The sequence below is a fragment of the Xiphophorus couchianus genome, chromosome 10 (genome assembly GCF_001444195.1).
Source record: "Xiphophorus couchianus chromosome 10, X_couchianus-1.0, whole genome shotgun sequence".
In the NCBI taxonomy this organism is placed as follows: Eukaryota; Metazoa; Chordata; class Actinopteri; order Cyprinodontiformes; family Poeciliidae; genus Xiphophorus; species Xiphophorus couchianus.
Window position 1 is genome coordinate 17567256 of NC_040237.1, and position 26855 is coordinate 17594110.

At 40.0% G+C, this 26855-nt stretch overlaps 2 protein-coding genes across 6 annotated transcripts in view; one reads left to right on the forward strand and one right to left on the reverse strand.

Annotated features, from left to right (window-relative positions):
* Positions 1–234: 234 nt before the first annotated feature.
* Positions 235–4644, reverse strand: get4 (guided entry of tail-anchored proteins factor 4). The gene is made up of 9 exons (XM_028029362.1): positions 4425–4644; positions 3528–3606; positions 3182–3263; positions 2631–2780; positions 1895–2033; positions 1664–1804; positions 1477–1552; positions 1285–1357; positions 235–1204 (listed from the first exon to the last, which is right to left on the reverse strand). Exons 1-9 carry the CDS (start codon positions 4562–4564, stop codon positions 1113–1115), a joined length of 972 nt encoding a protein of 323 aa, XP_027885163.1. The 5' UTR covers positions 4565–4644; the 3' UTR covers positions 235–1112.
* Positions 4645–6381: 1737 nt separating this feature from the next.
* The window catches only part of mrtfab (myocardin related transcription factor Ab), a 53045-nt gene continuing 32571 nt past the window's right edge, over positions 6382–26855 (forward strand). The window contains exons 1-3 of one of the 5 annotated variants that reach the window (XM_028029348.1): positions 6382–6649; positions 7264–7328; positions 9689–9874. In XM_028029348.1, coding sequence (XP_027885149.1) covers positions 9703–9874 — 172 coding nt within the window. In that variant the 5' untranslated portion in view covers positions 6382–6649; positions 7264–7328; positions 9689–9702. Of the gene's footprint in view, positions 6650–7263; positions 7329–9688; positions 9875–14418; positions 15117–26855 lie in introns of those variants that run through there. The other 4 variants (XM_028029350.1, XM_028029351.1, XM_028029349.1 and 1 more) reach the window with 4 other exon arrangements.

The window sequence follows — 26855 nt, forward strand, 5'->3', positions numbered from 1 at the left end:
TAATGGCAGGATCAGCATACAGTACAAATAATATTAAGTTAATGTTTTTTACTTTGCAATTACTTGCATTTCAACTTTTCATAGCAATCTGCATTCGGTGCAAATTGCCGCCACGCAACCCAAAGCTGTGAAGTTGATCAATCTCCGAACTTTTACCCAGAACTTTGCACCTGTCTTATTCTGATCTGAACCCCCCCCCTTCAAAAAAAAAAAACACACATTTGTGACCAACAAGTCTTTTTAGTGTTTTATTTTGCTCACACTGTTTGACTCTAAACAGTCTGAATCAAACACTGTTTAGATTTGAGGTTTGACCAAAGGTTTTGAAAATGACCCAAAGCTCAAATTGAGCAGATGGACTCGTAAAAACAGGAACTTACGGTGATTGTGAATGAAATGATGCAGGCCGTAGATATTCAAGTTCTAACATAATCTCTGGCGTGTCGATGAAACTAGAGACGAAACGCTGACACACAGCAATGGCTATAAGTACGTTTTAATTTACATCTGACAGAAGAGAGACATAACGAAATACACTTGTTGGAAAAAAAAAAAAAAGTCAGCAACAGCTGGACCTTGGCTCCTGATGGAGCTCTCCGAGGCTGACCGACCAAACACTTTGAAATCTGTAGTGAGCTCACTAAACCCTTACACTGAGCAGGGTTGTTGCACTTGTGACGCCGTCCTCCCCGCGTAGACGTCGATCATTCCATCCTCCTTGAAGCAGGATGTTACAGGGAGAGGACAGTTTATCTGTGCATCATACACACTTAAAACAGCAAGCAATAGTCCCAAACTACCAAAAACAAAAGATGGTTAAAGATAAAATGTATTCGTACAACAGTTCAACAGGAGGAGAGGTTGCGGTTTGGCCCGCTCGGTCCACAGGGAGCCGACGGGGGATGTTTTGGCGGAATGATAATTGTTCTGGTTTTGCTGTGAACTGTTTGGGGATGGTGGGACTTTTTGTCAAGCAGCCCGCCTCTGAAAACGCAGACCAGCGCCTCGACCTGACCCTGTTAGCTAAGGGGCAGTAGGGAGGCGGAATGGTCTTCCCTCTTCTGATTTGTTTTCTCCTTATGCGTTTGTTCTCCTCGTCGTGGTCTGTGGGCTCAGTCCAGTTCTATGGGGCTGCTGTCCTCGTGGGCTTCTTCGGCAATGTCGTCTTCTTCGCCGGAACCCATCAGGCTGTTCAGCAGGTTCCCTGCCAGATGGAAACCACTAATCAGCTTCTCGTGCTGTAGCCTCACTGTTTACTGAAAGTACAGACAGTGTTGCACTCACCCAGCAGACCTCCGTACGATGGAGACTGTTTGGGTGGGACTCCAAAGAAAAGCTGTCCTATTCGGTCGAGATACTAGGACAGCAACATCCGCAGAAAAAGAGAAATTGAGATACTCACTGGTTTCAGAATGTTTTACCAAAACTTTTTGAAGCATGCGAGACATCAGATCAACAACGAAGAGCACAACTCACCTCATTATACATGGGATCCCTTTTCAGGGAAGGTTGATATTGCTCACATAACACTGTGAAAACTGTTAATTTACCCCTGAAGGACAAAACAGCTCTAATTATTGGACATCAATATTCTAGTACATTCCAAAACACAGCCTATATTTAGCCTTACAAACACAAGTAGTATCAAGAGACTTGCTCTCACCCTTCCACTGCCAGCAGCAGAAACCAGATAAAGTTTAGTAGAGGCTGGACGAAAGGAGGGCCCCTCTCTATGGACGGGTGTTTCTCTGTGTATGTGCTGAACACCACGGAAGCGCTGTTTTTGTTCTTTAGGCAGAGGAACCTGGAGTGGGAAGGCCGACACGTGGGGATGAAAACGGAGCAGCAACCCTCGTGTCTTTGTTTGACAGTGCGGGCGTCACTGGTGACTTACTGAAGGACGGCCTGCGCCACAAACATGTCGACCTCGCTGCGGTAGCCTCGCGACGATGAATACTCTACTAGCATCTGAGCGCAGCCCTCCCCGTCAGATGAGTGCAGGAAATGATACCGAGACTCGCTGTAGTTTTGTTCTAAACGTACGAGGCAAAGGAACACAATATCGTCATCAGTATAGAGAGCAACACGAACTCAAGACGTTCAAGACCGTTTCAGAACGCTACCAGGGGTTTTCTCCCAGTGTACCATATGCCTGGCGGGCCACCAGGCTAAGCTTTGTTTGTTTATTTTAAAGAAGTTTTTTCTTTCATAGCTAGGTTTATAGTCGACACATTGAACTGGGCGCCATCCCTGCACCTGCCCATTGGCCTCACAAGCCATTATTTCCAATTACGATGCCTGCTCAACAAGGTGGCCGCTGCCGGACTGCCCTAGCGGCCCTACCACCGGGCATAGCAGGTTGTCTGGGGGAAACCCTGCGTTAAATCTTTGTGCTCAAAGTCTATATTAATATTTGGAGGAGCAAATTACAGCACTTTAGTAAGTTGACTTCTTGAGGCAGGTTATGGACAAGATGCAAACTTCCTTCCAGAAGCTGCTGGTATCACTCCAAGATCTCTGTTAAAAACGGCATTTCTACCCTGAGGGAAGACTTTATTAAGAAACTCTCATCCTTCAAATATTTGAGTCACCCGTTTTCTTCACAGTAGCTAAGACAATTAGCCATTTACCTTTCCATAAGATGACAGCAAGCAGCTGGTGGAATTTGGGGTGACCTAACTTGCCAGCTCCTCCTGTAGACCATTTCAGAGCTCTGGAAACAAACGCAACTCTCTCTGGAGAGTTTGGGTCCATCAGGCTGAACAGCTTGGCCAGGTTTTCTGCACCACAATTCACACACACACCGGTGAAGACATTTTACAAAAAAAAAAAAAAAAAAGATAAATAGAAACAACTTTCTACAATTTTATATTATTTAACATTAATATGTGATTTTGTGAATCGGAAATGTGGTAATGGACCTAAAGAAATGAACCATTTCTAATGCCGATTTGAATGCAAGCGACAACTAAAATTCAGTTGAAAGAATTTGCATTTTAAACTTTTTTTTTTTTTTTACCTTTAAGCTATCATTATTTGCTAGCGTATGCATCATATGACTCACTCACACAATGAAAGAAGGAGCAACTAAAAAAATAGACCAAAAGCAGATGGCTCTAAAAATAAATCTCACTAGTCGGCGCATCAAATATTTGGTAAGAGTGATCAATCTGCAACTCACCTAATATTTCATCTTCTACCTTTGTGTCGGACTTCTCCAAAACCTCCAACACCAGCATGGACAGATCAGCTGCACTGTTTTGCTGGAAAGCAATAAAAAGCAAGCCACTGAGTCTTTTTCACTCTGTTTTCACACAAAGGGTCCTATAAACAGGCAGCAGCAGTCCACTAACACAAGCGGAAAAGATGAAACACCAGTGCAACCCATATGCAAATTTACATGACATACACACAGCGTCAGATACACTGTCGGCTAAATATATGTACATAAAAGAAATTAAAGGAAGTCATCTGTAAGCTGCAGCATCATGTCACAAACACATTTTAGAGCCTTGTGTATTTTGTACCTGGTTGTAGCTGAAGAAGAGAAGAGCCCCATTGAACATCAGCTCTCTGGCTTCAGCGTGTTTTCCCTGTGACATATACCTGATGGAGGACAGGAGTAATAATGTTACAGCATTTCAATTTTAAGCTTTTTGTGTTCTTTTATATTAATATCTGACATAGTACTAAAATTGTAATGCAGCCCATTTCCCCATCTACAGTCCCGTGAGACATCTTTTAGGCAAAGGGTCAAGCAAATGAAGTAAGGAACCACCAAGTCATAATTACATTAGGCTTCTTAATAATGGGGTTTAAAAAATTGTATTCAACATGACTATATTTTCAGAACTAGTACTACTAGAAATATGACATTTTTAAATAAAATCATACAGTTCTCTCAGTATCTAAATATGACTATTAGCTAAGAAAGCAATCTGTATAGAAAACAAATTAAGCATAAACATGTCTAACATCATGCTTTATAACAGAATGTGGCTACCTAACCTAGCTAATTGCTAACACTACTACCCACCGTCAACAAACCCCCTTTATGTAATGGCAACAAAAACGTTTTGCCTTTGTATTTTTTTGTTTTCTCCACATTATTTCAACTGAAACGCAGAAACAGCTGTCTCATGTTCTTATCTCAGTAGCTTAGCTAACACAACTCTGCTATCCTCAGCCCTCTTAGGCTCGCTATGCTAAAAAGGTAACCAGCCAATAGCCTTAGACCTGCTGAAAACGGAAAGATCGAGTGTCCAATCAGGCTCAACAACAAACACTTCCAGGCGGGTCCAACAAGAAATCCAACCAATCGCGTGTAAACAGCAGTGAAAAAAGGGCTGACAGCAGAATGATCTGGAACAGATAGGCCTCGAAGCCAACTGACAAACTGCAGCTAGCACAGAGGCCATACTCACCTAAAAAATAAAGTTCTGTACATTTGGTGAGCTTCATAGTAGTCTCCTTTTTCTACGCTGGCTCGCAGTTTCCCTTCGACTCTCTGGACGCCTCCACGGTTCCTGACGCTGGAGCACCTCAGAGACTCCGGCTCAGCCATGGTCGCACCTCCGCAGCGGCACACTACCGTAGCGTTGACAGACAGACCAAACCCTTTTAACCAAACTGACCCTCCTCGGCCGCCATAGCCGGTGTATCATCAGTGTTTAACGGAGTTTTGAAATGTTATAACTCTTAAAATTGTTTTTCATATGACAGGCACTGAATTAAATTACAATTTGGGAAATATTGAGATGGTTAAAATAAAACTCTCACAAACTCCTCCTTTATTCCTTCTCTCGGGACCACATATTAGTTGTAAATCAGTCTCTCAAGTGTGAAAAGGATGAAAACGCGAAGAAACACAAAAATATATTGCTTATCAAACTACAGCATTCTAGCTTATATATATATAAGCTATATGTATATAGCTTATATATATATATATATATATATATATATATATATATATATATATATATATATATATATATATATATATAAGCTATTAGATAAACGTAAATTATCCTTATGTATGGTTTTCTAAAAATAATTTGTTAGTAATACGAAATGCAAAGAAAAGTGCCCCCCATCCCCCCCATAACATGAACAATTAATAGAACAGAAAAACATACATCATGTCTCATCCTAACAACAACGACGTCATCCTACGTCACTATGCCATCCTCTACGTAATTGTAAAATTCAGCCCTGTGGGGTGAAAAATGCCTAGAGGTTATTTCTGTGTCTTATGAAATCCCTTTGCTGTCCTCCTGTATTGTATAAGTTAGGTTTTCCAGTGGGAGAATTCCCAGAAGCTCCCTTACACAGCATTTTAAACCAGTTTAATTTCTCATTGGTTAATAATTTCTGATTGGTTAATCAGAAATTAACCAATCAGAAACCGTCTGTGATTTTTCCTTTACATCAGAGCAATACAAAAAAACGTTTTCAATATAGACGCGGGGGCTTGATGACAAGTATGTTTAACATCTGCTTTCCGGTTGTTTTTTAAAAGGAACTTGTAATCTGACAGACTGACCTTCTAGTGAACGGACATAATTACTACTCTATAGAGATTATTATTATTATTATTATTATTACTTTTTTTTCTTGTTTCAATTGTTTTTGCCCCCTTCTATATTTATTGTTCTTCCTTCGTGATTTTACATAAAATCAAGAAAATTATGGACAACCCTGAGCATCCTCTTCATGAGATTGTCAGAGCGTCTTCAGTCGGAGGCTTCTTCAGATTCACTGTAACAGACTGCTACAGGAGATTTTTCCTGTTCACAGCCACCAATACCTCTTTGAATAATCTCTAATTAAGATGAGTTACAGCTATATTTAATTTCCCTTTGGGATCAATAAAGTATTTTTGAATATGAGCTGAATTTAAATCATCTGCATCAACACAACACAAAAATCTTTCTCTCTCTAGAAAATAAGTAGATAAGTAACCCAGATATGAATATGTGTAAGTGATGTCTTCAACTTTCTCTCAATATTTTGTCTTCTAATATGTTTTTTTTAATAGTTTTCTTTCTTCCAATTTTGTGGAGCCTGTGCTTATTTGCATCTGACCTCTGACCTTAACAGGACAATTTTATCATCATGAAAATGAAAGCTTACAATTTTTGTCTCTGAACTTACACACTGCAATCATGTTTCTGCTTTTGGATAATGATATGTGTGAATTAAATGACATCAGGGCATTGTAAAAGTAATTGTTTATCAGTAACAATAATGGATTGATTGATAATGGATATCGATGATTTCGGCTAGGTGCATCTTGCAGTACACTGACTTTGACAGTAGGTGGAGACATACATCGAAAAGTCTCAGTAGACAGTGGTTTGTTTTCCTCTCTGCGCCTCTCCCCCCTTTTCCAATTCAAGTTAATTATTGCTCCTATTTTATAGAGGAAGTTATTGCGTTCAATTATACACGCCCTGTAATATATCTCGTGGCTATAGAGCTGAAGTAAAACCGTGGGAACGATGCTGTGAAGGAAGTGGGCCGTCGCGTCCCACGCAGAGGAGGGTTTTTCCGGTTAAAGTTTCCTTTGTGATTCGGAAGTAGCGCTGTGATGCTGAGCTGATGCTGTTTACCCTCACACTCAGCGCAGAAGTGGCAAACATGATAAGTAAGCGTCCATATAAATGTTATATATCGACCGTTCGGGTGGCTCGCTTGTTGGGCGGGAGGAGGGAAGACACAGCTGAGGGTCAGCATGTTAACTCTCGATTAGCGGGGATGGATGTCTGTCTGCCAGGGTGCGCTGAGCTAGCTTGCTAACTCTGGTTGTCCGTGTTCAGTCGCGAGCTCATAGCGATTCAGACGTAGCTGCTTCTGCTGTTGGAAGCCATTGTGATCCATTGTGATGTTCGCGTGCAGCTTGACTTCATTGTATTTCTGGCGCGTTTGGGTGAATTCCCATCCAGACATGCTAACAATAGCTTAGCCTGTGTATGTGTGTGTGTGTGTGTGTGTTTTGGTCAGTGACAGCTGACATCTGTTCTGAGGCCTCCTGAAGCGTGAATTCCTCCTCCAGCAGTTGTCACGGTTCTTTTTTTAAAGAACACAGGGAGCTTTTCTCTGCACAGCCTGGCCTCCCGGCTCCAAATCCCGCAGCACACCCACCAGGACCCGCAGTGTGCTCTGACGGGAAATAATAATAATAATAATAATAATAATAATAATAATAATAAAGACCTCAACACAATATTTAATACATCCTCTCTGGTGTTTCTTTCCCAGCTTATTGCATGGATGCCTCGTCCTGCTGAAATGGAAAAGCCCCTCTCCAACCTTCTGTAAGGCAGGTAAGCAGCATCGTCTGATCTGTTGATCTGAGTCACATCCTGCACCTGGAGAAGCTGTTGTAATTCGTGGGATCGGGTTTCCTGTGTTTCACATTCAAAGAACCAAAGTTGTCAGTAGGGGCACAACTATGTGCAGTCTGAGATGTATCACATTATTCACACATGCACAAACAGCTATTAAATACAGAAAATACCAGAAATGATGTCTCCGCCCTCCTTTTGGCGCCCCTATAATGCCTCTTATCGCACCACTGACTGTCGGGACCTTGGTTTTTCTTCTTCTTCATTCTACCAGTGTGATTGTGATGCATTTCAGAGAGGCTAGTGTGGGCGTGTGCGGAGAGAAATGTGAGTATCTTTCTTCAGCGCTTTGCAGCAGAGCGTGTTCATACAGCAGCCATCTGCTGGGGGGAGGGATCAGGATGAGGCAACCTGATGTTGCACCCAGCCTCTCAACAGATCACCTTAAATGAAGTGAATTCAATAAAAGCCACTAACTTAATATGGCAGATGAAAATTATAGGGAAAAAAAACAAAACGCATCGTTTGGAATTTGGATAACCGACATACTTTGCGTGTCATCATCACACGTCGCCTGTGTAAACCGAGTGAAACGTTTTATCTGAGACCAATCTGCAACCTCAAAACTGTTTGCTATTATGTCTCATTTCGAACGTTAGCGACATTTACCGGCTGTCCTGTTTGTTCGTCTCCCACACTTGTTGCACGTATCTGTGTGAGATAGAAGCTCCTGCTAACAAACAGTGTTTGCGTTTGATGCCGCCACCACCGTGTTTCACACTGTGTTCCAGAAATGTGTTTTGAGCGTTTTGTCAGACCAAACACCTCGTTTCACATGTTTTTTCTGTCTTCTTCATGGTCAATCTGCTAATAGGACACGTTTATGGTTTTTGTTCAGCAATGACTTTCTTCCAGGACTCTATCCTGGGCTGCATTTACTAACTAATCACTAGATTTTATTATAAATTGTTGTCATAACTCATATCTTCGAAGAGTAGTGACGCTGCGGGGAGGAACGTTCTCTGGTTGCGGTCAGGCCTGTCACCATAACAGATTTTACTGGGCAATCTAAATTATTACAGTAAATCATAAGTTTGTTGTTTTGAGACCATGTTCAAGTGTTCAGGTCAATAACCAATAACCTCATAATTCACTAGGAATGCACTTTTTCCTCTTCCGATGTCGATGTGGATATTTGAGGTTCATTATCAGCCGATGCAGAAAAACGGAGCTGAATTGACTTCATCGTTTCTCTTTTTAAAACGTAGACATAAATGTACTGAATTACAGATTTATTTGATAACTCTGCACCAGTACAACACACTGAACCATTTGCTTCACAAGCTTGGTCAAATATGTAAAAAGCAACTTTAATTTGTTTAGTCAGCGCTAGCAAGAGTATAACAGCCAATGTAAAATAAATAATTTAATAATAAAAAAAGTTATAATTGTCAGAAGAGTGTTTGGAAATGTCACAGAAGCAACTAGCAGCTTACAGACAGACATTTATAACTGTCTTTTAAAAAAACCCAAAACAACAACAACAGTTTTACAAGCTCAATCAATGCAAATCTATTGACTGCGTAGCGCCTAGCCCGCAGCTCTCATTCTTCCTCTTCCTCTCGTTTTTCAGGGAGAGCGCATCATAGGTATTCTGTTTCCAGGAATTGTACTGTGTGCCAATCATTTTTCTGCTGAAGTCTTTTCTCTGATGAAAACAAACACAAAAAAAAAAATCCCTTTTTTGCTTCCCGAGACAGACGGATGTTTCAGATTGTTCTGATATGTAGCCGTTTGATGGGTTTAAGCTTCTGACTTCTTCGCTGATCCAGCAGAGCTTTGATTAAAAACTACAGCTGTTTTGTTGGAGTTTGTATGAAAGTGGAACAGCTGGTTCTAAAGAGGTCACACCCAGAGATACACAATGTACGAGTTCTCAGATTCCTGGACATGTCTGGATGCCTTTTGCTTGATAAGCATCATTGTTACTGTTAGATATGATCCAGTCTTAATCAGAGTCAGAATATACTTTATTAACGTGTTCTCGTTTTCTTTTTCTTATTGTTGTACTCCAAACAGGTATTTTACAAGTTAGGACATATATTACAAACTGCATCTTTGAATAAAAAGATGCATTAATAGTATTGCCTTCCCTTATTCTCAGTCTTTTGACCTTTTTTATTTTTTTAAACAAATATATATATTGCTTATTAGAACCAGGCAGACACCCTTCAGAGATTTACTGGTGCCAATATTTAGCTCAGATTCGTTTTTTGTTTCGGTCATCAGCCGGTTTCTCGGTGCATGTCTAATCGTTTTAATTTTTTGTTTTATTCCAGTTTATCCTGTGACTATGGCAACACTTGACCCCCTCCAGGGGGCTGACCCCAGTGTTGGAACTATGGAGGTTCCAGGGAAGTCGGGCTCGGCCCCGAGCCCTCAGAGCGAAGCGGTGACCAATGAGCTTCAGGAACTTTCTCTTCAGCCGGCTCCAAATCTGCTGCCGATACAGGAGCGCAAAAACGGTGAGTGTGAATTGTTTTTCCATCTTGATTTTTCTTTTCATTTAGTTAAAAATGTCTCAGTTTGGGAGTCTAGGCTTTTGAAATTTGAACTATGAGGTCTGCAAGACCTCACAGAAGAGTCATTCTAGATTCGTGATGGGCAATGTGTTAAATCTGCAGTGTGTAATTTCTTTTTGTTGAAAGTGTCACAACAAATAGACAGTTTGAACTGTCTATTTGTTGTGACACTGTAATATGTCATTACAATAACATATTACAGTGTCATTGTAATATGACAATCTAATATGAGACAGATAATCTGTGAAAAAAATCCAGCTTCTCTGCCTTCTCCCAGTGCTAAATAGAAACAACCAATCAGAGGCAGGAGGAGGGACTTAACGCTGTCAGTCATGCCCATTTGGGTGTCTGTTGTGTATGCTAATGCCAGTTAGCATTCCCACCGATGACAGCGGATAAACAGTTTTCCTGCAACAGTGAGTTGTTTCTCTGCCATTAGCACATTTCGCAGCACATTCATGAGATTGATTGACAGCACCAGGCCCCTCCTCCTGCCTCTGATTGGTTGTTTTTGCATTTTTTCAAATGTAAATAGCAGCAAAAGGACGATGTGTATGAATTTCCAAAACAGCTGATTATGGTAATTTATTTTCAAATACTTATTATTATCATTTTTATCGTGAACACAATAAATGCCACACATGACCATTCTGAAACTTCTTTCTTCTCCATTCTGGATAACTTTTGTGCTGCTGGGACGAACTGAGTGACAATTTCCTTCTCACCTGGAACCTTCTAGACTTCTATCAATGGCTCTGCTGTGTTGTGTGTATTTGCATGTTTGTGGCTGCAGAGCTGTTCCCAACCTGATCACACCCATAATTATCCTGATGGTGATTGAGAGGAAGATTGTAAGTCAGCAGACTTTGGCTTGTTACGTTTCATGAAGAAGATTCCCGGAAAATTCATGGTTCAACATGTGTTCTGTCTTTGGAGCGATAGATTTTCCAAGCCAACTTTTTTTCCTCTAGAGATAATAATGACTCTTAGAGGGTGTGCTATATTAGAAAACATTCCGAACGGCAGAAGTTAAAGCTACATGCGCCTGTGTGTGTTATTTTGTGAGTGAAAGGATTTCCTCACCTCAGAGAACATCTAAAGACCGGTAAAACAAAAGGGAGTGAAACTGGAGGTGTGTGTGTGTGTGCGTGCATTAAAGTCCTCAGAAGAAGGGAGCAAAGCAGCTTCTGTACCTAATTGGCTTGCTCCTGTGTGCCGACCTCCTGCTGCAGCAGATTAATGGCCGCTGTGTGTTTGCTCACTGGACTCGGCGCTCTGCAGGGCTGCTTTGTGCCTGGAGATAACCAAGTGTTGAGGCTACACGGTGGAGTCTCTCAGAGACTTGGAGCAGCTTCCTTTGGCCTGAGTTGTATCGGGTTAGTTTAGTCAGCTCTATTAATTGATTCACACTGGAACATTGAAGCCAAATTTGGCTGAAGTTTGATGATTTTTAAAGATATTAAGTCTGTACCCAAGACAAATTTTGTTTGGGACAATAAACTTCATCTTATCGTCTTCTCTTATCTTAACAGTGGATTAAATTTAAACCTAACTAATATCTGTTTTCCATTTGAACAGCTTGTATTGTTTGATTTAGCTCATCCATTGACTTATTTTTCTTGCAAAGTTGTTTGAAAAGCTTCAAAATGACAGCAAACTCTTAGATCAGAACATTAAAGTTCTAAATAGGCTTCCATTCTATTCTTGTTGCTGTGTTTCTTAGAGGCATTTATTTACGTATGCAGATAAGATTTCTCTGCCTTAGTTTTCTGTTTTCACCTCTTTCCCATTTTGTGGAGAGCCTAACAAACAGGCTTTTGTTGTCACTGGATATTTACGTTCCAGGGAAACAGAAAGTCATGGATTTCTAATTTAAAAACTCTTTGAGATCCTGATCATCTCATGAAATTTTGTTTATTTTTGAAAAATAATTAGAAAAAATAATTTGGAGTGGGATCTAGACAGATTAATTTTAATCAATTAAACATGTTTTGTTTTTTTGGGCAGTGAATCGCTTTTTAATGTACAAAAGGTTCTGGCCGGAACCTTAAAATAGCTTCTAAATGCTAAACATGTAGCAGCATCGCAGACGTCGCCAACGCTCCAACATGTCCACAGTCCGCATTTCTAAAGAAGGTCCATGAATGATCAGGAGTTCCTGAAACTACATTAGCAGCTTGCACCAGTCTGATGGTTGAATAGCCCTAAAAAACAGATTAATAGCAATAAACATCTTTTTTTTTGGAGAGCTGATATGTCTACATATTCAATAATTAAACATCTAAAATGTTTTTTCACTTGAAAATGTTGCTTACTTTTTCGATATAGTCCTTGATCAAAATGCGATAAATTATTTACAGACCATGGAACTAACTCAATCAAAAGATTTTGTGAAATCCGACTACTAAAAATGTATACATTTTCTTTCTTCCTAATAAATCTTCTCAAATGAAATATTTAATTTCAAAAATAATATGCAATGTTCTAATGCAAATAAAATTCACTTGTATTATCTAGTCATTTTTGGACATTTTTAACTGGGTTGGAGATAATTTAATTATATGTCTCTATTTAAAAATAGCTCACCGTGATTGTGTGTGTTTTAGTCATTATTATTATTATTATTATTATTATTATTATTATTATTATTATTTCTTGCTCATGCAGCTATTTAGTTGTCTTATAGATCCTACAGATCCTCCTTTAGTTTGATCTGTGGTAGAATTGAAGACACCAGTTTCTGTACAGGGAAAACTCAGACATCTTGGAACCAGTAACCAGTAGCTCCCCCAGTGTTTCCAGTTCGGTGTCTTTAGCGTAGTGAGAGCTTTCTTTCTGCCACAGAGTCTCAATCTCATCCCGCTGCATAAGCGAAGCGCTCCAAAGATTGATTCTGAGGTTGATGTGTAATTCGACTACAGGCACTCCCACATCTTTGCATTATACAAGAGTATCTGCGCTGGCTTCTTGTTGTTTCAGCCTGCAGTCGTGCTCATTTGGGTTCAAACCAGTTGGTTACATGACGAGTATTAGCAGTGCTGTTTTCACAGTTCAGAAATATTCCAGGCTGCAACTATTTGTTGTAAGATCGTATTTTCCTCTCAGACACAAAGACGAGTTCTCCGTCTGCCTCAGGCCACCACTCCCAGGTTTAAAATTGTGTCGTCTGACTATTCCTGGCACTTTACTCCACCACTCAGGAGCAGACACATTGATGCGGGCATTCCTGCAGCTCATCCAGTGAGAAGATGCTGCTGCTCAGAGTGCAGGGCCGTTTTCCCGTCTATCACAAGCATTTCTGCGCTGTCATTTGCTTGCAAATGCTTTTACACTCCTTAAGCTTCTTGACATTTTGTCGTGTCACAGTCACAAACTGTATTGTGTTTTATTAGAATTTCATTTGACAGGGCAAAGTGAACTAATGCATATACGTGAGGCAGAAGTAAACATGACATATGGCTTTCATAAAGTTCTGCAAATTCAAATGTTAAATGTAACATGCGTTGTTGTCCGTCAATTAACTCTTTCAGAAGTTTTATAATTAAAAAAGTTCACCTGAGTGTCTATTAGTCTCAGTTCTAACAAACCTCAGAAGTTTGTTAGAGAACATCGGTAGACAAACGGCATCATAAAGACCAGGCAGGCGAAGCAAACGGGTCCGAGATTCAGCCAGAAAGCCGGGCAGAGTGTCAGAGTCGGGAATACAATCTTTACCCTTTGATCCATGGAAAAGACGGTTTGAACTTCCCCCTTCCTCCGCTACTCTGTGGTCTTGCTCTGCATCCACAAACCCTCATCTTCAACTCCTTGTTGCCATGGTTATGCTTCATAACAACTGTCTGAAAGTATATATATATATATATATAAAAGTAAGGGCAAAAACCCTTCCAGCTGCACAACATCCAAAATCAGAGAGAATAATTGTCCAAAGATGCAGCGCCACAACCAAAAGAAAAAAAAAAAGAAACAAGAGTCTAGAAAAAAGAACAAATCAGAACTAGTTGGCTGCTCCAGCATGCAGCCACCAAATACCAACATGCTCTCTAGACTCCTTGGCAAGGCTTGAAACCATCCAACCTGTCTGAGCTATTTTACAAAGAGGAACTGGCAAAAAATTTCAGTCATTGAATGCGCAAAGCTATTAGAGACACATCAACTCTTAGTAAAACACATTGAAATTCATAATTTTAATGTGAAAAGGCTCATTTGCACAAAGTACTGTATGTATACGTCTCTGTTGTAAAACACAACACCCAGCTCACATATGAAAGTTCCTCAAAGCTTTATCTTTGACATCAGACTAAGCAGTTTGTTTACTCCAGCAGATTCCTTCCTCGGCAATGGGTGAGTTAGCAGAGATTTATTATCAACCAGACATACGTCTCTCTGTAGGGGCGTGTATGTGTGTGTATACACGGAAGGACATATCTTTTCAGAATGAGACACAGATGTGAATGCCGGCGTTAACATGCTGGTCTGCGAAGTTTTTTTTTACATTTCCTGTTCTCTGGGCTCCAAACCTGCCTCTGAAGCTCTCTGCAGCAAACAATAACGGTGAGGACATGTCAATGCGACCGAGATGGTTCAGAACGCCGAGCTGGAAAAGCTGGTCAGAGTGTAGGAGTGCAGGCTTCGGCAGCAGGAGGAGTAAAAGGAGGAGGATGGGGAAGTTGAAGGAAGGGGGAGGTCATCTCTGAAATGGCAGTATTGCATAACCTGAAGGGAACAGAAGGAAAGCGAAGAAAACTGGAAAGCAAGTAAATGAAATGGTGTTACTTAGACTTTGCATCAGCTTGTTTTAGTTCTTTCTTTGTTGTTTTTTTTATTTCTGGAGCTTCAACCAGCCTCCAAGAGCAAAAAATAAGAACGACGAAAGACTACGGCCGAAGGGTGAACCTTGTTGTTACCTAAGGAACTTTAAGGCGCCGCCAACACAGACCCACACACGCCCTCTCTGCCGGGACATGCCCACACTTGCAGACGCAGTCCAGAGAGGAAAGCGTGAGGTGCACACCTACCTGTGGAATACCAGCTGGAGTCTGCAGGAAAACACTTGGACTACTCTCTCGCTGGATGGTGTTGAGCACTCCATCTGCTGTCACTGGGGAGCATGCAGGGCTAGTTTGGTCAGAAGGGGCAGAGATTCTCTTCGGCATGGTGCAGAGGGACATGACCATCCAGTCAGGTAAAGCCTATTCAGCTACACTTGGTTCAAGGCTGCAAGTGGATTTTACTCTTTCTTGCACAATCAGTGCATTTGGTTGCAACAAACTCCGTCCGAGATGCATTTTTATATGCACATCTGACTTAAATCTTCCCTAAAAATGTTCCGTCTTGGGTTCACACTGAAGTTTTGAAGGGAAGCTAAAAAAAAAAAAATCAATGTAGAACTGCACACTTGTAAAATAAATTGGTCTCCTCTGGGCAAAGGAAACAGGTGGGGCTGGCATGCCAACTTTTCAGGATCTCTTTAAAGCAGAACTTGGTTGATGAGGTTGCTGGCAAGATGCAATTAGAATGGAGAAGTTCTCTGAAGGTCTCTGTTCATTCGCAGTAGCTGTCAACTTAGATCTCTGGATTGGGACGACTGAGCCGCTCTCAGACAGAGGTGACGGAGTTGGAGGTGAACTAGAGATGCTCTAGGATAGACACCAAAGCTCGGGTGGGAAAGTAGGTTAGAGGCGTCAGCGACTCTGCTCAAGATTGAAGTAGAAATGACCCACTCTTTGCAGTCAGAACAGATTGTCCCAGAATCTCATGACAGCCTCTGAGCCGTAGAAACGGGCAGCTTCTGCACAAAGCAAGAACCCTGTTTGTTTGGGTATGTCTCAAACATGACCACAACAGATGAGCTCACCAACTATTATACTGGTAGAACAAGTAGTAGACAATTGTTTTTTCTGGAGCGTACAAAAGGTCAGCTTCAAATTAGCAGAAATCTCCAGAATAGGGCTGTCATAATAACTATCATGCAAAGCTAATGAGTTTTACTTTCAATTTCTTTACTCACCATTTAACAGAGATTGTCAGTCTGAACATAGCATCACCAGGCTGAAATATGGTGGTGGCTGTGTCATGCTGAGGGGATGCTTTACTTTAGGGAACTAGGTTATAGGTGACAGTAAGGTGGCTGAAGCTAAATAAAAGACAGTACTAGAGGGAGACAGGGAGGCAAAGTGCCAAAATCAGTTCTCATAGTCACAGTTGCATGACGAAAATTATGTCATTTTGTTGTCAGCCTCATGTCATCTGCCCCTTTTTTGCCATAGCCTCCAGTGCGGACTTCTCGCCCCTCTCACTTTGCAAAACCATTGTATTATTGGTCAGAATTTTGTTTATACGGAAAATAGCCTAAACTACTCAACTTCCAGAAATCAGGTTTCCAGTCAGAGACCAATTGTCGGAGGCCCTGTGGAAGTATGAAAGATCTGCCATGATTTCTGTTTTTACTATTTCTTGTAAACCAAACATTTGACAAAACACCATGATGTACAATAGGAGGGTTTTACAGAAGCTTGGCTCTGTGTGTCTTGTGGGTCTTGATGATTGTGTCCAAAAACAAAATGGCTCGTGGCCACATGTTGATAGCTCGACTTTCTTCGACCTTTCTAGCCCCCTTCTCTATAGGCATGACTTCAACCAATTCTTCTCCAGTCTGCCCTGTCTAGATTTGTCTTCATTTGAAGATCCTCTGTGGACCCCTCCCTGTTCTTCATAACCACTTCAAAGGTAGTGCAAGCTGAACTATGCTGGGTATTGCAAGAGATTTGAATTTCAGAAGAATGTACAGTATTTGTTGTTTGGCCCGTGAATTCTTTCTCTGACAACAACATCTCAACCAATCTGCGACGAGACCTGGTACTTGTCAAGATGGCAGCTGTAAATCAATAATTTCATGGTCTAACCTTTTTAACAATAGTGACAGAGGAGCATATGTCATTATCAACTGGGACAGGGAAGCACACAACAAACATATACTGAGACATTTTGGGGAAATAGATCATCCAAAGATACACGCATAGAGGAACGTTGACCCCAGCTCCTGAGCGCTCATAGCCCGACCCCATTCCTGCCCATGTTCACTGCCACATAGTGAGGAACACACCGCCAACGGAGACACACTCAATTTGCCTAGACCCAAACTAGCTAGAGTGAGACTTGTCAATGTAGAATGCGTGTTAGAGGCTACAGAAAATGTAAGATATTGGCATGTGTCTTGCCTTCCAACATCTCTAAACTCAAAACATATTCATATTTTAGATTGGTCCACTATTTTCCAAAGAGAATTTGGGAAACGTCAGTTTCTAAACGTGCAAAGTTAGTTGAGACAATCCCTGTAATGCTGTTATTATTTAAAAAAAGGTTGTATACAAATGCACACCAGTTATGCTCTACTTTCGCTCATAGAAACCAATTAAAATGCATAAAATTTTTGGGCTGTAAGCAAAAGCAGATACAGATAATCTCTCCATCTTTTGTCTACGCAATGTCAAAAGCCTTGCTCTATCTGACTCACTTCTGGCTGGTAGGTGGCAGAAACGATCCGTTTGCTGTCACAAATTAAACGTGCCGTCATGTTGAAGACCGAAGCGTCCGCGGCTCTGGCCGTTGGGCGCCTTCTGGAGGTACGTTGGCTCAACATGCAGCCTGGCAGCGGCCAGCTCAACCCAGCAGTGATTCAGGGAGCTGACGGCGCGGTTATGTAACCGATTGTAAGGCTGCCAGCACCAGAGGCCCCACAGGACTCAGTCAGGCTGAGGGTAGGAAAGGGGCAAAATGAGATTGAGAGATGGCAAGAAAGATTGCTAATAAAGATGGAGAGGATGAAGAAATGAGTGTTTAATTAGATAAGGGACCGAAATGTAAAAACAATAACAAGTGTTAAAAGAAAGGAGGAAGGAAAGAAGGAAGGAAGTATTTAAGTCAAAGTAAACACCATCCAACATAAAATTCAGCAACAGCTTGCTCAGAAAGCAGCACACTAAGTTTTAGTATGTACAGCATAACGTTGAATTGGACGTCCCAAGGATTACATCAGAGGCAGGAAATGAATAACAGGAGTCAGAATTACTTCTTTGTGGACGAATGGAACTGACTATCCACTACACACACAAACAGATGTATTTATGTTACTAATCTGTGTAGGAAGGTGTGCTTCATGCTACACCATCATGACTGATCAGCACGCACACACACACTTCACACCTCATGTCACTGTCAGGACCTCAACATGCGCTTGCTTGGATTTGGTTGCCTTCCCGTTTTCACAGTACGTCCTGACGGCACGGTATTTTCTGCAAGCACCAACACACTCCGCGACTTTGATTAGCGATCAAGTAAAATCCTGTTGGATAATAATGAGAAGTCGGGGGAGCCCAAACAGACCAGCCTCACTCAGATTGCTTGCCTTAAGCCAAAAAAGAAAAAAAAAAAGCAATGCTTTATCAGCTCTGCGAAGTCTGCTCGTAGCAACGGGAACACGACGCCCGCACACCCACAGGTACAAGCCCACTCATGTTGCGTGTACTGTATTTTACAGCATGCCTTGCAGTTGTGAAATGCAGGCTTTTGAGCAGGCAGGGCCAGGAAGAAAAGCACCGCTGATGAGCTTTTTTTTTTTCTTGGAAAAAGGACATCTTGTTTTCTCCAGATTCAAAAAATGTAAACGTGCAGAAATAAACAGGATTGCTATAAATATTGCTGTTGCCGTTTGGATGCAGTAGAAGTCGCATGCTTTTAGGTGCTTATATTAAATAATTTTTAAAAATTATTAAGACACCACATTAGATGTTCAGTTTTTACAAATAGTCCTGTTATAATAAATTTTGCTGTAATTTTCAGTAATTATTGCGGTAAACGATATTGTTATTCTGGGTCCATTTTTAAGTAATATATTGATAGTGGTATAATTATTCAAATTTGCCATCTCAGAGTGATAAACTTACATTTTGTAAAGAACACTTAACACTGGAACTGGGAGACATTGTAAATGTCCACAATAAAACATTGCAACCAAAAAAGATAAATAAAATGGAAAGAAAAACCACACACTTTAGAAACCATAAATAAAATTGTTTATATTTTCTTTAAACAGAATTGCCCTTCAAAAAATATTAATCATCAAAGTGGAAATTATTGAGCTCATCTTAATGTATCATGTGATTAATTACTTGCTGTGACAGGCTTACTCACAAAAGAAGTTCTTGCCCTTTTTTTCATTTTTGTTCTGTTTAGAAAAGAAAATTGTTAATTTATGGAAAACACCAAGAAATCATCTCTTTTTCTTTGCACATTTGATGTTTTTGTTAAAAAAAGAAAAGGTAAGAACACATCAACCCTTGATAATCAGTGTTGCGCCTTTGGCTGAAACACCAGGCTAAAGTATCTGTGCTTTGACTAGGCCTAGGACTTGATTTACTGTTATGCTTTGGGCCATTGTCATGTTATAGGATCTAGTTCCGCTTCATCTTTAACTTTTTTTTATACAGAAAGTCTCACTTTTTCCTCACACCCCCTCTTTTATACAGTATTACTATCAGTACACCGTCCTATGATTGGTTCTGCTATGCTATTATTGTAGTGATCGATTGAGTGATTGTAGTGTTATTGTAGTTATTGTAGTTCTTTTTCAGGAACTATGTAGAGTTGATGCTAAACATAAGAGCTACTCCTCCTGAAGTTTTGCTGTTTTTCTACGTTCTCTTTGGTAAGCTACAGCTGGCCTTCATGGTTTTCTTAGAGCGGAAAGGTTTTCTCTTTGCACAATGTCCATGGAAGCTAAACTTGTACAGTCAGTCTCATTCTGATGTTCACATCAACACCAACAACAGTCTGCTGTCTCTTCTATGTTGACATTTTTTGCCTTTTTGTAGCATCTTGCAGCCTGCTCTCTTGGGACTTGCTTGGATGACCAGACTTGGACATGTTGGCAGTTGTTTTGAATGTCATGTTTTATTTGGTGACTAATATGTGGGGGAAAACACTCCAAGCCCAATACTAGGTAGGGTACAAACAAAAGCCCTGGTAACCCTGTTAGACTCCATGGCATTGAACTGTTTGAAAAACTGGAAAAGTTAACAAATCTGTTGGAAAGAAAACTGATGAGTCAAAAGACCAAATCAGTAGAGAAACGGCCACCAGACACGACGCCAAACAATGATCTTAGAGTTTTATCTTTACCAGGGTGCCTACAAGTGTCTTCCTCTTCAAACCGTCTGCTTCTTAAATACATGAATGATGGTTTCGGTTGGTACACTCACGCCGACTGGTTCACTCACAACGTCCCACCGTCACAGGTGCATATCCGCTGCTGTGGAGAACAGTTTGCTTCATAAACAGGATACGTTACCTCAGCCTGGTCTGATTTTTGCCTCATCTCTCACCCTCTGCTTGTTCTGAATAATAGAACAACCATTAGCCTGTGAGTCACCTGCCAACCAACAGCAAGTGCTGCATGTTTACCACTGGCAGACAAGCGTCGCACAGTTTGCTGCAAGCCAGAGACTCCTGTTTCATATCGGTGACTCAGACACAAGACATGAGCTTGGTGTTCACAACAGCAGCAGCTAAACCTGAAGCTGCAGGCTAGACTTTTCCAAGCAATCATTGCCGAGGCATTTTTTTCCCCCCAGAGTATATTAGAACAGACGTAGGACTCGATCAAATTGCTCTAAGTTCTAGAATTTCACCTGAAAGACTCCCTAAAGTGCAAGCAAGTTCACTTTTTATCCCACGAAAAGTCATGAGTGCTGCAGAGCTTTAGTTTGCAGCAACCCCGCTCTTCGCACATGGTCTGCAGTGTGTGTGCTGCGAGAGCAGACCGAAGAACACGGCTGTGGTTGCTTGGATTCAGTTTCTTATGATCGTTTCTTCAAATGCAGTCTTTTTCAGCTTCCATTGTGCTGTAACTTGGTACAAACAAGCCAAATGTTCATTTCTTTTGACTCAGTTAAGATTATTCTAATCATTGGATTAGTAGTGAAAGAAGTATCTTTACAAGCATTAGAAAAGATCTGTTGAAACCCGACTTGTGCAATTGTTCTGAGAAGCAAAGATATTCATAGAAAATCATTTTTAAAAAATGGCTTAGTTTGAAGGATTTCTGAGTTTTCAGTTTGAAGTAGGAGAAATAATGTTTAAATTTTATGAAAGTATCCATACTTTTTGTTTTCTAACTGTGACTCACTTGTCTGGGGGGAAAATGGAAAGCTGTGACCCCATTGAAGGTCTGTGTCTAATAAAAAAACCCTGACGCTCAAGCAAATTAACAGCCAGGCTTTTATTAGATGTTATACTATACAAGAAGAGGAGAGCAGAAGGAAGAGTTCTGTGAAATTTAACAAGCTCAACCTGGTGGTGTCCACACAAATTAGTTTGAATGAAAACTATCAAAAATACAGTCCTACTGCTTCTGTTGAGCTCCAACTGTCTCCGTTTGCTAATAGGAAGTTGGTTCTTATGAGTCAGACAGGAAAATCGGCTGTAATGGAGGGAATAAGTTGATGTTCTTTAAGTGATGTATGAAGTTAGGAGATTCACTTCAGCAAAAACATTTTCAGATGTTAGTTATGTAACAGACAGTGGGTTACAGAGCTGTCACCATCGCGACAGGAACACCCCCAGCGCCTTATTTTCCCTCCTTTGAAGACTCATGTTCAACATCAACTTTCCTCCCTCAGAACTTCTTTTCCAGAGAAGGATTGTAATGCAAACAACTGCCTCTAAGACTTTATGATTTATTTATTTACTGTTGTGTAGTCATCATCTAATCTTCTGTTATGGTTTGGACAGCTTTTGTTTCAGATGATGACACTGAACGGATTCTTCCTACTAACTCTAAAGACCTTGGAGGCCAGAACTTTACTGTATTCAAGTTCAAGGTCCCGTGGCATTTTCTCTCTTGATTGTACTCAAGGACGAAGAAAGTACTAGTAGACATTTAAACTGTATTTCTCAACCTTTTTAAATTATATTTATAATCCTTATTGAAATTTTCTCAATAAAAGCAGTTGAACAGTGCTGATTACATGAGATTGAAATTATGTGAAGTTCCACATTGTGCACAGATAAATTGGTCCGATTTCCTTAATTTTGGGTGATGGTTGATCAACTGATGCTTACATGTGAAACTAATTGCTATATTAGCAACTTTTCAGACAAAATAGAAATTGGTATAGACTAAAATCAGAATTGGCATGCTTTTTACAAAGGAAAGTTGAGACAGTCCTGAGTTCTGAACTTTATTGCTTGCTGATGTATGGAACAACCATACATCAGCTCCCTATTCACTCTGAGCACTGCTCTGTACAACTCAAGCTTCACAGTCTTAACAATTTTCAAAACATGCACACAGGTCACACTATGCTCAATACACATCAACGTACAATATTCTGTACACTCTCAACACCTGTGATTAAAAAATCAATTCTGTCCAATCTCACAACAAACTAATCAGTTACTTTATCAACTTCCTCTTTCCATGCTACAAGCATTCGTTGTCCTCTTCAATAAATCATTATTCACTCAAAATTATCTTAACACATGTTAAAAGGTCATATTGTGGCCATTTACTTTGCCAGAAAACAACAGTCGGTTCATCCCTACTTACTATTTTTTTTTTCCATAGAGCATAAATAAAATAATTGAAATAAAAATGCAAGTTGGTACGCTGAAATACCATGTCCCAGTGCTACTTGACACTTGCAAAGCAGCCAATCCAGGAGTTACATTTATTTTTCTCAGCACTAATTGGGTGTACCCAAGCAGCAATAAAGAAGTCTGTATACATTAGGTTGTGCTAAGATGGCTTCCACTGGCTTATTAATGCTTGTTGAGGTATATTTTATTGTGGTATACTTATGAACATCTTTAGAGCCATTTTTCAAGATGGCTGCCATTTTTAGCCTTTTAAACCAATTAATGTTACCTATCCAAGTTCATCCATGACTTGGATGAATTTTGTCACGTCATCCGTTTTCGACTTTGATCATCCTATTCGTACAAAGTAATGATATGTAACAAAATCAGAAACTGAGGAAGCTGTCATCAACTGGAAGGAGATGAAGATGTGTAACATGGACTGAGAGACAGTCATCTTAATTGTTAGCGTTAGCTTCCACTAACATATGTTTAGTTGTTTAGAATTACCTTCTGCTCATTGTTTAAATGTTTTCATCAATTTTGCATTAACTTATGCAGTTTTTTAATAATCTGTTTAGTGGTTTTGTGTTGGCACAGATAAAATTCTTGTTTAGCAAATCAGTGGCTAGTGAACAAAATGATTTGCTATGTCTACCATCACATTACCTTGTTTTTCAGTGAGTGTAGGAAGTGATTAGGAGCAGCCTTCCTGGTGTGCGCTTTACATCTGCATCTTGTGCTAAATTCCACATCCTTTTCCCATAATAACACACATGGCAGCCAGGGAGCTCCAACTCTGGACCGCAACATCACCTGTGGTTCAGAAAATGTTAACCAGCTCATTCAGGCTTTTATCTGTTTGTGGTTCAGAAATGAGAGTGCTTAGCCACGGTGAAATCCCAGGTCTGATGTCATTGTTGAGTTCTGGCCAAATGTTTGGAGTTCTGGTAAATTCCAAATTCCAGAGCAGAACTAGTTGGGGGAGGGCTGGAAGGGGTTGGGATCAGGAAGCGAAGTAAAAAAAAAAAAACACAGTCTGTTTCTAAGACTGGAATGTTAATGGTTGGTGTGACCCCCGGCAGACTGACACCAGGCTGTTCTTTAGGATGTCACATTCTTTTTAGGGTCATCTGACCAGTTTGTTCTTTAAATGTTCTATCAGTAAATTATCCAGTGTCTAAAGACATCAAATAATCCCAAGCTAACTCATGCAGTTGTGTTTTGTGTAGATAGTTGCCTAAAGAGAACTTAAGAGTTGTTGGGTTTAGGTCTGGAAATATGTGCTCAAGCAATAGGATAACATACTGAGGATTCCAGCCATGATACCAGCTCTATACTTGACTCCAGTAGGAACGCTGGACAAACTGGTTTCCAGGGAAACTTTCCTCTTATTCACAATGATTTTGCAAGAAATGATTTAAGTTAGTTAATTAGGTTCTAGGACCATCAGACACAAATGCATTGCTAATATAATAATGGGCACAGTTGCCACACTGGCATTTCTCTGCTGTGGTCTATTAAAATGAGATATGAACTCGTATAAGAACTCTAAAATGCTTTAAAAGTTTGTCAGAGACCATCACTGATAACAAACGTTTCAAGGCAGGAAACATTCTTGCATCAAGACAATAAGATACATTTAGGGATGGTCAGTTTCCTGTGGATCTCCACTGCCAGAAGTTGGGGAAGTTTACGGAAAGCAGTTGCGATTGGCCCCTAAACTTCCCCAACCGCCGGCATTGGAGATCCACAGCAAACTGACCCTAAATGTCCCTAAATGTCCCTAAATGTATCTTATTGTCTTGACTGGCAGGGAAAAAATACAAAATACATAAGCTGATTTAAGTAAAATCTATTATCAATGTCAGTTTTCTTTAATACTGTGTCCCTAAATGCAATCTGAGTTGTTTACACAACATTTCCACCAACCGTCTTTCATTTAACAGTAAATCTCACCAGATAAACTCTTATCATTTCTCTTGTAGGGTACTGCAGCTAGCTAACTGATCATGTATGGTTGCTAGGGGAAAATGCTACACATTTAGCCAATCTGCATTGTTGAATTAAATGTCTTTAGGGCTCAGGAAATTTTGCCATTGCTACAGAAAATGTGTGAAATTTTTGGATTGCTATGGTGATATAGTTGATAGTGCGGATGTCATCTTCTCTTGCTCAGCATGTTTTGATTATGCTCTTTCTATTATCATTTGTTCTTTACTGATAATCAGTTGTGATGCTATGTTGCTTTAGTTAGCATGATGCTAATGCTGCTCTGGATTCCTAAGATTTCTTTTTTCAAATTGTTAATAATGATGTTTCTGTTCTTTAAGTTTCTGCTGCTATGCTAATGTTAATATTTGGTTGATCTCATGATGTTTGCTGGGCTAGCTCTACAAACATTCATATTTGTACAATTTTGCTTAGCGCCTTTAAAAGTACGCCGGATAAATCCAGGGGGATTGGTTATGTTATCAGAACCTGGTTAAGTCTATCGGATTTCTGGGGCTAATGTCATATTTGTAGCCATGGTCATTTCATCCTTTACAAATGTGCTTTCTTTCTTACTGTTTATTTAAGGTTAGAGTCTCTACTGTCTGTCATTAGTTGATTATCAGAAGTTCAGTCTGAACATAATTTAAAACCTGTTGTTTGTTCAGAGTTAATCATACATTAGTTTGGTATTTTTCACATTTTTGAGTCTGATCCAAATGTTGACTAAATGATTAAATACTGCATATTTTGCAAGTTACTGAGTAAACCCTTTACGTTCAGCTAATTTAGCCCTCAATGTTATTTTGTTTTATGAAGAATGTTATGTTATTCGGGAATTGATGTCATTATTCCTACCGTTAATTTGAATCTTTATGCTGGACTAGGAAGGGAAAATCTATTGGCACATCAGACGAAAGATGATTTATTTTCATTATTATCATTTGTTGTGGGCGGTATTTTGTTTTGCTCTTCACAAATTCCTAGAAATGTTTTTAAAGTGAAGCACAAAGGAAGAGACAAACACCTACAGGGTCAAATACTGTAGCTTTCCTGTACTGCTCCTAAAGCCAAAACTTTTCACCTTGTGGTGAACCTCCAATCTGGAGGTTGACGTGACCTCCAGATTGAACTTGTGTTTAGATTATGACAACTTTGCTTTAGCTTTTTTTTGTTGATGTTTTTAATTGGTTAAATGAGGTTAATATATCAAATATTAATACATTTTCTCAAAATGGTTTTTATAATGATTTCTGTTGTAGAATGATAGCAAATATAAATCTCCTCACCTCAGCACAATGCCAGAGTTAATCAAATACTTGATATTTTGTTATTATTGACACTGAAAAAATAACTTAAAGATTCTAATCTGGGTCAGAGTTGCCTTTGTTGGCAACAGGAACAACTGACGGCGGCAACACAGCTGGGTACACTAAAAATTGTTTTGAACGTCTAGTATTTTCTCGATGTCAGAATCTAGGTTAATCTAGATTAGTCAAAATCTGGATTATTTTAGATCATTTGAGTAGAGATGAGACATTTCAGGCCCTATAATTTAGTTTTTTTCTATTTTTTTAGACTTTCTGTTGGAAAGTCTTTAAATTGCATGTGAACTCTATATTTATGGAGGTTTTTTTAAGCCCACCTGATTGTTTGGTCTGGATGTTTACCAATGCTTTGGTTTAGTGGTTAAAGTAAGGTGTGATCCACAACATCATAGAGAGAGGGAAGTGAAGTCATGGGAAATGATTCAAATCAACTAAAGCTGTGATGTTGCTTTGCTAAACTCTGTTTTGATGTTTTCAGTTAGATTTTTATGCTACATGACCGTACATGGGAATTATCCATTTGTATCACCAAAGAAACGACCGATTCTCTGAGGCAGATTGAACTGAGTTTGTATAAATCCCCTTAGAGCCAAGAGAGCAACACATAAAACGATGATCAAGATGTCATTAAGCTTTCCAAAAAGCTGCCTATAAGAGCAGCCTGGCCTCATTGTTAGGCTACTTCCGTAGACAGAGGAAGGGAAGGGTGGAGGAAACCATTTTGTTTTGATTGGCCATCATTTACCAAATTGCCCAGAGCCGGTCACGTTTTGGCCACTGAGGTATTTCCCAGCTAATTCCACTTGCCTGTTTGTCTAACTACACATGCAACTGTAGTTTTTAACAACAGGAAGTATCTGAGTTTCAAAGTTTATAAAAAGACAAGAAAGAAACATTTTGTTACAGAGGATAGGAGAAGTTATGTTGCTGCTCATTCATAAAGGTTTTAGACATGGAGAAAAATCTTA

Bases quoted from the DNA above. Each gene is read 5' to 3' on its own strand.
- get4 (XM_028029362.1), bottom strand. From the start codon at position 4,564: ATGGCTGAGCCGGAGTCTCTGAGGTGCTCCAGCGTCAGGAACCGTGGA. The intron at 3,264-3,527 runs GTACAAAATACA...ATTGCTTTCCAG, and splicing joins TCTTCTTCAGCTACAACCAG to CAAAACAGTGCAGCTGATCT. The intron at 1,553-1,663 runs GTGAGAGCAAGT...TTTGTCCTTCAG, and splicing joins CTGCTGCTGGCAGTGGAAGG to GGGTAAATTAACAGTTTTCA.